The 12,199-nt window shown below is 47.2% G+C and overlaps 1 protein-coding gene across 1 annotated transcript in view; it reads right to left on the reverse strand.

Annotated features, from left to right (window-relative positions):
• Positions 1 to 411: 411 nt before the first annotated feature.
• The window catches only part of SHCBP1L (SHC binding and spindle associated 1 like), a 67,651-nt gene continuing 55,863 nt past the window's right edge, over positions 412 to 12,199 (reverse strand). The window contains exons 8-10 of the mRNA XM_074961103.1: positions 8,228 to 8,478; positions 7,427 to 7,549; positions 412 to 648 (exon numbers count right to left, since the gene is read on the reverse strand). Coding sequence (XP_074817204.1) covers positions 412 to 648; positions 7,427 to 7,549; positions 8,228 to 8,478 — 611 coding nt within the window. The remainder of the gene's footprint in view (positions 649 to 7,426; positions 7,550 to 8,227; positions 8,479 to 12,199) is intronic.

A 12,199-nucleotide genomic window follows, 5' to 3' on the forward strand; every position in this document is an offset into this window, starting at 1 on the left:
CAGAGTAGGTCTGGATAATGATTATGTAAGGGTGTTCTACATTAGTGCTCAACTGTTATTGCCAGTGCAGCTCTACCAGTGGTAGTAACAGTGGCAAAACTAAGGATCAGACTACTGTAGACACAGGCTGCTGTTCAGTGTTTATAAATTACTTTTCCTAGCCTGCTGAGAGGAAAAATATCTGTTCCCCATTTAGACTATTAAGTCAAAGGAGACTCATTGTAATCCAGGACTGAAGGTGTGTGTTACAGTTAGATGCTCAAAACGTTAGCAAAGCACAGTAAGGGCAACTCTAGTCATTTTCCATAACATTAATTCAAAGAAGCATTTAAGACTAACAGTCTTCAACTTGGAGTACTGTTGCTTTAATCAAACAATTGTTATATACCAAAACATACATCAAAAGCATGTTTAACTATTAACTATGCTGAGACCTTTGATATCATCTAGTGTGTTACTACTCATCTCTAGGCTCAATTCATGCATTAGTTTGGAAAGCATATCTTCCTCTGCATCTCCTGATGCAGTAAATTCCAGTATCCCTCCTGTAGTAGAGAGTTGGTCCATAGGCTGAAGGATGGTCACTCCATAACCATTGTTACTATAAATGTGATTATTTTTCATCTTCAGTTTAGGGACAGGAACAACCTGTTAAGGATTCATAACAAACTAGTTTTGAAGGGTGCATTGTGCTCTTACACACTTAAACATGGCATAAAAGAATGCTTGCACTGTTCACATTCAAAAGAAACTCACTTTCCTTTATAGTTAAGTATTCCTCTCAAAATGGCAATGCCTTATCCCAAATTTGTAGACTCTCTCATAACGTTTAAAAGGGGCAACCTAATTCAAATCTGAAAAGACTTAGCAAATACATTTTAACTTCTAAAACTACTGATTTCAATACTAAGACTAGTTTCAATTTATTCAAATTTGATCGAACATCCTTTGAAGCTTCCCACTTTCTACTGTTACCATATTTAAGCAAGTATCTTTCACAAAGTATAGTATAACTAGTAGCTTCAATCCATTCACCATATCCAGCTCTGCCCTAGCAACAGTTCACAATGGGTCTGAAATTGTCATTCTTCATTTTCTGACTGAAATCCTAATACTGCTGAGCAGTTTTGACAGCACAGTTACACAAGACACATGACCTATTCCATGTCCAAATCACTATTTAGTAAGATACTGATGAGAACATTGTGAAAAACTGTTTTGCTGAGAATTTAAACATAAGGAAATTTTTACAAGATCTCCTTGTTCATTTATTCCTTATGTATTTATTTTTACTCCTACAGCAATATCCATATTGTAATCGTCTCAATGACTACCAGATCAGTCTTGCTCAATTTTTTTTAAAGTGCCAGTTCCTACAAGCTCAGCCTGGTACCTGAAGTGAGTGATTAACCATTGGAACAAACTACAATGGGAAGTGGTGGTTTCTCCATCTCTTGATGGCTTCAAATCAATATTGGAGGCCTTTATGGAAGATATGCTTTAGTTCAGTCAAACAAGTTGTTGGGCTCCACACAGGAGTAACTTGGTGAAACTCAACAGCCTGTGATCTACAAGTAGTCAGAGTAGATAGGACCATTAGTCTCTAAGGTCGAATTTATAGAAGTTGATTTTTTAGAAAGCGATTTTATACAGTCGATTGTGTGTCCCCACTAAGCGCATTAAGTCGGTGGAGTGCGTCCACAGTACCGAGGCTAGTGTCGACTTTTGGAGCGTTGCACTATGGGTAGCTATCTCACAGTTCCCACAGTCTCCGCCGCACATTGGAATTCTGGGTTAAGCTCCCAATGCCTGATGGGGGAAAAAATATTGTCACGAGTGGTTTTGGGTACATGTCGTCAGTCGCCCCTTCCTCCGTGAAAGCAACGGCAGACAATCATTTCACGCCTTTTTTCCGTGCGGGCGCCATACTGCTTTCAGCAGAGGGTGCAGTAGGACTGCTAACTGTCGTCGTCATTCACAGCTTCCGCTGCCACTCTGCCCTTCTGATGCTATGAATCCACCTCGCAGGTCCTCTGTATGACCGCCGTCATCCACCGCTTCTGCTGGCACTCTGCTCTCCTGGTGGTCTCGCAGGGCCACTTCCGCTGCAACTCTGCTTGGCTACTCTTGTCTCGCCATACCACGGAAAGCGTGCAGCCCGCTCAGCTGTTGTGTCCTGGCAGCAGACGGTGAAGTAGGTCAGCAAAACTGGTCATCCAACCACCGCTTCCCCTGCAACTCTGTTCTCCTGCAGACGCCATACCACGGCAAGCATGGAGCCCACTCAGATCACTGCGGCAGTTATGAGCATTGTAAACACCTCGCGCATTATCATGCAGTATATGCAGAACCAGAACCTGCAAAAGCAGGCGAGGAGGTGATGGCAGCACGGTGATGAGTGTTGAGGACATGGACTTCTCTCAAAGCACGAGCCCCGGCAATTTGGCCATCCTGGTGGCAATGGGGCAGGCTCATGCCATAGAACACAGATTCTGGGCCCGGGAAACAAGCACAGACTGGTGGGACCGCATAGTGTTGCAGGTCTGGGATGATTCCCAGTGGCTGCGAAACTTTCGCATGCGTAAGGGCACTTTCATGGAACTCTGTGACTTGCTTTCCCCTGCCCTGAAGCGCAAGAATACCAAGATGAGAGCAGCCCTCACAATTCACAAGCGAGTGGCGATAGCCCTCTGGAAGCTTGCAACGCCAGACAGCTACCGGTCAGTCGGGAATCAATTTGGAGTGGGCAAATCTACTGTGGGGGCTGCTATGATCCAAGTAGCCAACGCAATCACTGAGCTGCTGCTATCAAGGGTAGTGACTCTGGGAAATGTGCAGGTCATAGCGGATGGCTTTGCTGCAATGGGATTCCCTAACTCTGGTGGGGCAACAGACGGAACGCATATCCCTATCTTGGGACCGGACCACCAAGGCAGCCAGTACAAAAAACCGAAAGGGGTACTTTTCAATGGTGTTGCAAGCACCCTGGATCACAAGGGATGTTTCACCAACATCAATGTGGGATGGCCGGGAAAGGTACATGACGCGCGCATCTTCAGGAACTGGTCTGTATGAACAGCTGCAGCAAGGGACTTACTTTCCAGACCAGAAAATAACCATTGGAGATGTTGAAATGCCTATAGTTATCCTTGGGGACCCAGCCTACCCCTTAATGCCATGGCTCATGAAGCCATACACAGGCACCCTGGACAGTAGTCAGGAACTGTTCAACTATAGGCTGAGTAAGTGCAGAATGGTGGTAGAATGTGCATTTGGATGTTTAAAAGCGCGCTGGCGCAGTTTACTGACTCAGTTAGACCTCAGCGAAACCAATATTCCCATTGTTATTACTGCTTGCTGTGTGCTCCACAATATCTGTGAGAGTAAGGGGGGGACATTTATGGTAGGGTGGGAAGTTGAGGCAAATCGCCTGGCCGCTGATTACGTGCAGCCAGACACCAGGGAAGTTAGAAGAGCACAGCAGGCATGCTGAACATCAGAGAAGCTTTGAAAACCAGTTTCATGGCTGACCAGGCTACAGTGTGACAGTTCTGTTTGTTTCTCCTTGATGAAAACCCAGCCCCTTGGTTCACTCTACTTCCCTGTAAGCCAACCACCCTCCTCTCCCACCTTCAATCACTGCTTGCAGAGGCAATAAAGTCATTGTTTCAAATTCATGCATTCTTTATTAATTCATCACACAAATAGGGGGATAACTGCCAAGGTAAACCGGGAGGGGTGGAGGAGGAGGGAAGGACAAGGCCACACTGCACTTCAAAACTTGTTGAATGCCAGCCTTCTGTTGCTTGGGCAGTCCTCTGGGGTGGAGTGGTTGGGTGCCCAGAGGCGTTCTTGGTTGTCTGGGTGAGGAGGCTATGGAACTTGGGGAGGAGGGCGGTTGGTTACATAGGGGCTGCAGTGGCGTTCTGTGCCTTTCCTGCACCTCAATCATACGCCGGAGCATATCAGTTTGATCCTCCAGTAGGCCTCAGCATTGCATCCTGCCGCCTCTCATGCTGCTGCTGCTACCTTTTCTCTTGATCCCGCCACCTGTCCCCTCGCGCGTCCCTCCTGTCCTGTCGCATTGATTTTGTGCTTTCCTGGACTCTGCCATTGTCTGCCTCCATGCATTCTGCTGGGCTCTTTCAGTTTGGGTGGACTGCATGAGCTCAGAGAACATTTCATCACGCGTGTGTGTTTTTTCACCTTCTTCTCTGCGCTAGCCTCCTGGGATGGAGATGCTAGTGGCAGCATTGAAACATTTGCAGCTGTGGGAGGGGAAAAAAAGGGAGAATGGCCATTTAAAAGGAGGAGCTGATGATGATTTCAGGTTAACGTGCAGCAGAAACCCAACTAACCCCCCCCCCCCACACACCCAATTCTCTGGGATGATGGCTTCACCCCTCCCTGCACCGCGTGGCTAACAGCAGGGATGATTTCTTTTCAGCTACAGGCAAACAGCCCAGCAGGAATGGCCACCTCTGAATGTCCCCTTAAAAAAATTCCCCTATTTCAACCAGGTGACCATGAATGGTATCATTCTCCTGAGGATAACACAGAGAGAGAGAATGGATGTTGCTTGAATGCCAGCAAACACTGGGACCACATGCTGCCATGCTTTCTTATGCGATGAGTCCAGACTACGTGTTACTGGCCTGCCGTGGTAAATTGTCCTATCATGGAGAATGCAATAAGGCTGCCCTCCCCAGAAACCTTTTGCAAAGGCTTTGGGAGTACCTCCAGGACAGCTTCATTGAGATGTCCCTGGAGGATTTCCGCTCCATCCCCAAATACATTAACAGACTTTCCCAGTAGTTGTACTGGCCACGAATGCATTCCAAGTCTTCAGGGCAAATTAATCATTAAACACGCTTGCTTTTAAACCATGTATTATACTTACAAAGGTACACTCACCAGAGGTGCCTTCTCTGCCTTCAAGGTCTGGGAGCCTGCCTTGGGAGGGTATTGGCTCCTGGGTGATAAACAGTTTCTGGCTGTCGGGGACAACAGTTTCTCCGCTTGCCTGGTGTGCACTATCTTCAACCTCCCCCTCCTCCTCATATTCCTCGTCCCCAAAATCCTCATCCCTGTTGTGTGAGACTCCCTTGCAGGAGTCCACGTACAGGTGTTGGGGTAGTTGATGGGGCACCCCCTAGAATTCCATGCAGCTCATCACAGAAGCAGCATGTCTGGGGCTCTGACCGCAAGCGGGCATTTGCCTCTTGGGTTTTTTTGGTAGGCTTGCCTGAGCGCCGTAAGTTTCACACGGCACTGCTGCGGGTCCCTGTGATAGCCTCCGTGCTTCATGCCCTTGGAGATTTTTTCAAATATTTTGGCATTTCGTCTTTTGGAATGGAGTTCTGATAGCACGGATTCGTCTCCCCACACAGCGATCAGATCCAGTACCTCCCGTTCGGTCCATACTGGAGCTCTTTTGCGATTCTTGGGACTCCAGGGTCACCTCTGCTGATGAGATCTGCACAGTCGACTGTGCTGATCAGCTTGCCATGCTGGCCAAACAGGAAATGAAATTCAAAAGTTCGCAGGGCTTTTCCTGTCTACCTGGCCAGTACATCCGAGTTGAGAGCGCTGTCCAGAGCAGTCACAAAGGAGAACTGTGAGATAGCTCCCAGAGGCCAATACCATCTAATTGCATCCACACTAACCCAAATTCGACCTGGCGATGTCTATTTCAGCGCTAATCCCCTCGCCAGGGAGGAGTACAGAAATCGATTTTAAGAGCCCATTAAGTCGATAAAAATGGCTTCGTTGTGTGGACGGGTGCAGGGTTAAATCAATCTAACGCTGCTAAATTTGACCTAAACTCGTAGTGTAGACCAGGGCTAAGTTAAACTATGAAAACAAGCTGTATTGGCTCATGGGCAAAATGCTGTTACATGTACAATTGATGAGCACTGCCTTCTTGTGCAGATCATCTATAGTTCTAACCACACACAAAAAAGGATTAGCCTGTTAACTCATACTTAAGTCTTACAGATGAGAACTAAAATGTGACAGAAGAGGACCTACAAAAAATCATGAACTCAGGGTAAATTCTTAACTGTTGAGTAGAGCAAGTGAGATCATCTGTAACAACCAATCAAAGCAGTAATAAAGGGAAACTTCTTCACTACTTCTATTCAGTGGAAATAAAGGTATATTGCTAATTCTAGTTAGCTAACCTGAGGTACAATTCTAGTGCAGGGCTTGTCTGTACTGCAGTGAACTTGAGTGTGATGGTGATCACATTGAGTTGGTTGGCCCATCAAGAGGTATAAACTCAACTGAGCTCAACTCAGCTGCTCACACTGTCTTTCTGGAGAGTGATGAATGCAAACTCCACTCAAATGGCAACGTCTACTGACTTCCCACAATTTCTTTGTGGGCCCAGAAAGGAAAGACATGTTCTCCCACAATTCACTGGGAAAGTCATGGAGCAGCTAATATTACTGCAGCACAAAGAACCATGAAATCAGAAATCTTACGTGCCATGTGTCAGTGCAGTGCTAGTGTGAACACAACAGCTTGAGTGTTTTGCAATGTGACCACTCACTCAAGCTAGGCAAACTCAAGAAGTAACTTGAGTGTAGATAACTCAGATTAATTCTGCAGTGTATACTTTTTCACATGAGTAAGGCTAAGATTTTGTCATGGAGGTCATGGAAGTCACGGATTCCGTGACTTCCCAAAACCTCCATGACTTCAGCCCGCAGCGGCTGGGAGCTGTGGGGTACCCCTGTGGGCGGTAGAGGGACCCTGGGGCTCCAAACCGCCCCCGCAACTGCCCAGTGACTTCCAATTTTGTCATGGATATTTTATTTGGATAATTTTGTCCGTGAATTTTTCTTTATTGCCTGTGACCAGTCTGTGACTTTTACTAAAAATATTCATGACAAAATCTGAGCCTTACATTCGAGGCAGCAGATTGAGTTAAAAACTATAGTGGATCTTGGGACTGCCTCTCTTTCCCCTAAAAACACCCCTTCCGTGCTGCCTCAAAAGAAGCCCATGCAGCAGAAACACTTCACCAATCCCTGCCAAGAAGCCTGGGCACAGGGACCCCTTCCAACCACCACCCAGCATACCAGCCTCTCACTTTCCTAGGTACCAAATGCCCTTACTCACAGTCAGCTCTCAGTGCCCTGATACATAGCACCTCAGTAACTGCTGTACATTTGGTGTCTAAGAAGTTGAGAAGTGTGCTGGGACACTAGAGGTTACCTGATAGGATTCATGAAATTCCACACTAACGGTTGGTAGCCGAGGACTTGAGTTTCGAATGTTAACTAAAGAAATGCAATTTTTAGAATAAACATGAAGTTCCTAATTTCTTTAGCTTCCGCTAACTTCTGCATTTGCAACAGTACAGCTATTACTTTATAGAAGTGTCAGACAATTGCTAGGAGAATACAGCACAGTTAGTTACCTTAATATTAATTCCACCTAGGGCACCCTGTGAACTCTCACTGGTTTTGAAGTTATTGCAGTGGTGAATTTTGTTACCCTCCAAAATGGCTGTGCTTCCTGGGTGCAGCTCAACACCAGCACCCTGTACATTAAAACAAAAAAATTAAATCCTGAAAGTAAGGACTGCCACAGGAAAAGCATTCAGAGTTACAGTCAAGTATATAAAAAGGGGTTCTGCAATTTCATATGAATATAAGATGTCAAAATTGGTCCACTGCAATTTATTATAGTGAGGAATGGAAACCCATAAAACTATGCAATTATGGGACCTTGCAACTACTGCTCACACTGGAATGAATGGTGGAGTGGAATCTTTTACTATTCATTGCTTAGCATTTATTACTTTAAAATTACATCTTCAAGGATATATTTTAGTATCTACATCAAAGTGGTTTACATGTAAAAAGTACAAATATTGCTTAATAGTTCTGTTTGGTTTTTAATAAGTAGGAAAGCAACTCCCAGCTAACACTTAATTCCAGAGGTGAGGATGGCACTCTACCCTAGTAACACCACAAATAAAAACAAGGCTGCTGCCCTGAAGAGTTTAAAAGAATTAGCTACAGAAAACTGGAAGTTAACTGAAAATTACATGTAAGTTTTCAAAACAGAATTTGAACTTGAGGTATTTCCACTTGCAATTTAACAGTATTTGTCCTGGTTTTTTTTTTTAAAAAAAGCTTCAATATGCATGTTAACATTTTATACTTGTTTGCATATTAAATTTATTTTTTGAAATTCATTCATGCAGACTCAGTACCTGAGCTCCTGTAATCTCACTGTTTGTAACAGTCAGAGAAGCTCCAGTAAGCACACAGACTCCAGTTCCTTCACATTTCAATATACAGTTTACAAAAGTCATGTGACCCGATTCAACCACCACAATACCATCAACAGTCCCTTGTTGTACTAAAGTGAGGTGCATTAGTTTCACATTTTGGGCTTTGGATACCACAAAACTCTCATGAGTAGGCTCTGAAACAATCACAATTTCTTCTGGCTTTCCAGCTCCTAGTTGAAAGAAGAAAAGCACTGTAAACATTTATTTCCACACTATACAAAAAGCAGAGAATACCTTTTTGCTGTTTGGTTAACTCTTACAACATTTGGGTTAAAATGAGTATTTCTCAGTGAGGAGATTTTTTTTTTTTTAGTACCAAATTAATTACAACGAATGACTTGCCTTTAAAAAATGGTTACCTACCTTTCATAACTGATGTTCTTCGAGATGTATTGCTCATGTCCCTTCCAAGCAGGTGTGTGCGCGCCATGTGCACAATTGCCTGTCTAGTCCCTTGAAGAAGCATTCAACCATGGGGTTAGCAAATACTGACTGCCCCACTGTACCCAGGTGGAAAGAGGAAATAGGAGCCAGGTGCACCTTCATCAATAAGACTGCCAGCCCCTGCTGCTTTAAGTAGAGTACATAGCCCAGCATAAAGGGATTGAAGACTGCAGCGGAGGGGTGCCCTTCTGTGATAACCAAATAGAGAACCTTTTCTACTTGGCCAGATAAGTGGCATGAGTGGAGGGCTTTCTACTGCCAAGGAGAATCTCCCTAACTGAATCGGAGCACTGGGGCTCTAACGAGTTTAGCCATGAAGTTTCCATGCTGTGAGGTGGAGAGACTCCAGGTTGGGGTGCTGGAGGCAGCCGTGGTCCTGCGTGATGAGGTCCGGAATAATGGGCAAGGCCATGGGCATGTCCACTGAGAGGTGTAACAGAGTGGAAAACCAGTGTTGGCGGGGCCATGATGACTCTGAGAATCAGCGATACCTTGTCCTGCCGAATCTTGAGGAGGACCTTGCGGACGAGAGGGAAAGGCGGGAATGTATACCGCAGGCACCCCGTCCACGAGAGGAGAAAGGCGTCTGCGATCAAGCCGGGGTTGTGGTTCAGGAAGGAGCAGAACTGCTGGCACTTCCTGTTGCTCTGTGTTGTGAACAGGTCTACCTGGGGAGACCCCCCACCTCTGGAAGATATTGATTATGATGTCTGGGCGGAGAGACCATTTGTGGCCATGAAAGGATCTGCTGAGGTGATCGGCCAGTTCATTTTGTGAGCCCAGCAGCTATGATGCCTCGAACTGTATTGAGTGGATGATGCAAAAGTGTCTCAATCTGAGGGCTTCCTGGCACAGGGGAGAGGAGCGAGCACCACCCTATTTGTTTATATAGAACATCACTGTGGTGTTGTCTGTCAACACCGATACACATTTGCCCTGGAGATGGGCCTGAAATGTCTGGCAAGCTAGACACACCGCAAACAGCTCCCTGACGATGTGCAGAGAGAGTTCCGCCTAGGACCATAGATCTTGAGTCCTGAGGTCGCCCACATACACTCCACACCACAGCACCAACGCATCTGTGACTAGTAACAGCGATGGCTGAGGTTTGGAGAAGAGTACTCCTGCACAAACTACTTGTGGATTGAGCCACTAGTGGAGGACTCGAGAACCCGAGGCGAGAGTGTGACCAGTCTGTATAGATTGTCCCAGTTTGGCCTGTACACTTGAGCCAAGTGAAGGGGACAGAGCTGCAGTCTTGCATGCTGCACCACGTAAGGGCAAGCTGACATATGTCCAAGCAATTTTAGGCAATTTCGGGCCCTCATGGCGGGGAACTGGTGGAGACCTTCTATGATGGTGCTCATGGCCAGAAAACAAGACTTGGGCACGAATGCCCTGGCCTGAGTGGAGTCCAAGAGTGCCTCAATGAATTCTATTCTCTGAGTGAGAGTTAAGGTCAACTTTGCCATGTTGAGGATGAGACAGAGTCTGAGGAACATCGCACGCATCAGGTTCACGTGTTCCTCCACCTGGGCTCGAGATGAGCCAGTCGTCTAAGTACAGGAAGACTTGTATCTGATGCTTTCGAAGAAAAGCTGCCACGACTGCCATGCACTTCAATACCTATGGGGCCGCTGATAGGTCGAAGGGGAGGACCATGAACTGGTAATGCGTGTTGCTGATCACAAATCGCAGAAACCTTCTGTGGAATGGGATTATGGAGACGTGGAAGTATGCGTCCTTCAAGTCAAGGGTGGCGTACCAATCCCCCGGATCCAGACAGGGAATGATGGAAGCCAGGGAGACCATGCGGAACTTCAATTTCTTCATGAATCTGTTGAGGTTTCGTGGGTCTAAAATAGGCCTAAGCCCACCCTTTGCCTTGGGGATTAAGGAGTAATGGGAGTAGAATCCCCTGCCCCTGAACTCCAAAGGAACCTCCTCTACCACTCCGAGCTGTAGGAGCATTTGCACTTCCTAAACTTAGAAGTTGTTTGTGAGAAGGGTCCCTGAAAGGGGACAGGGAAGGTCAGTGGGAGGGAACAGAATTGGAGAGAATCCCAATTCTAAGGTGCTCAGGATCCACTGGTCTGAGGTTATTTGAGCCCAGGCACAGTAGAAAGGGGACAGACTGTTCACAAAAGGAGGGGAAGGATCCAGGTAACAAACTGGTGTTCCGTCCTCGGGCACACCTTCAAAAGTTTGGCTTTGAGCTCAAAGGCTGCTTAGCCTGGCCCTGGCTGGAGGAGGACTGAGATGGGCACCTCCTATTACTTCTGCCCTGCTTCCTGCTATAGTCCTGTCTAAGAGGGGCAGAGTGGCGACCTAGGGCTTAAATGGCTTCCTTTTCTTCTCCAAGTGTGCAGCCCCAAAAACTTGAGGGTCACCCGTGAATCCTTAAGGTTATGAAGCCTTGAGTCTGTCTGTTCCACAGAGAGGCCGGAGCAGTTGAAGGGCAGATCCTGGATTGTATTTTGGACCTCATGCAGGAGCCTTGAGACCTGCAGCCAAGAGCTGTGCCTCAGGGTCATGGCCATAGTGTGGGTGGCCGAGCCTGAGTCCAGGGCGGCCTGAAGAGAGGTCATGGCAATCACCTTGCCCTTCTCCAGGACCGCCCCAAACTCGGAGCAGAAGTCAGCTGGGAGCAATTCCTGGAACTTGGCCAGAGAACTCCAGGAATTATAAGCATCACGACTCAGGACCACTTGCTGGTTCGTTATGCGAAGCTGGAGCCCCCTGGTGGAGTAGACTTTGACCGAAGAGGTCCAGCTTCTTAGAAACCTTGGATTTGGACATAGGCCCTAGCTGTCCCTGCCACTCCTTGTGGTTAGCCGCTCTACCACCAGGGTCCCCGCTGGGGGTGAGTAAAGAGATGTTCGTAAACCTTAAACGGCACAAAGTATTTATGCTCCACCCCCTCAGCAGGATGGAGGTGGATGTGTGCTACAGTGCCTTGGTGGTATGTTGTATAGTTTTAATGAGAGGCAAAACCACCCTCGAGGACCCTTCAAGGGCCAGAATGTCCATCATTGGGTCCGTGTCCTCAGAGACCACCTCTGCCTGCATGTTCAGGTTCTGGGCCATCCTCCTGAGTAGGTCCTGATGGGCCCTGGTGTCCATAGGAGATAATGTGGTGGAGGTCCTTGCCACCGCCTCATCCGGGGAGGACGAGGATGACGCCCTTGGTGGTACTGGGTCTTCCTGACCCTCCAGGTCACAGAGATCCACCTGCGTGGCAACCCCTTGAGCGGAGCAGATGACAGCTGCAGTACCCAGTGCCACAGCCACTATGGTGCCAGCGCCCGTGTCAGTATCCGGCCTTGACTGTTCGTTGGTCTGGGCTTCCACATCCCGAGCACGGGGAGGCTCCCTGGTGACAGAGGAGGTCGATAGAAGCATCCGAGCCCCTGACACCATCAACAGGGACCTGGAACTGGGCCCCTG

Source organism: Natator depressus, chromosome 8, assembly GCF_965152275.1.
Source record: "Natator depressus isolate rNatDep1 chromosome 8, rNatDep2.hap1, whole genome shotgun sequence".
Taxonomy (NCBI): Eukaryota; Metazoa; Chordata; order Testudines; family Cheloniidae; genus Natator; species Natator depressus.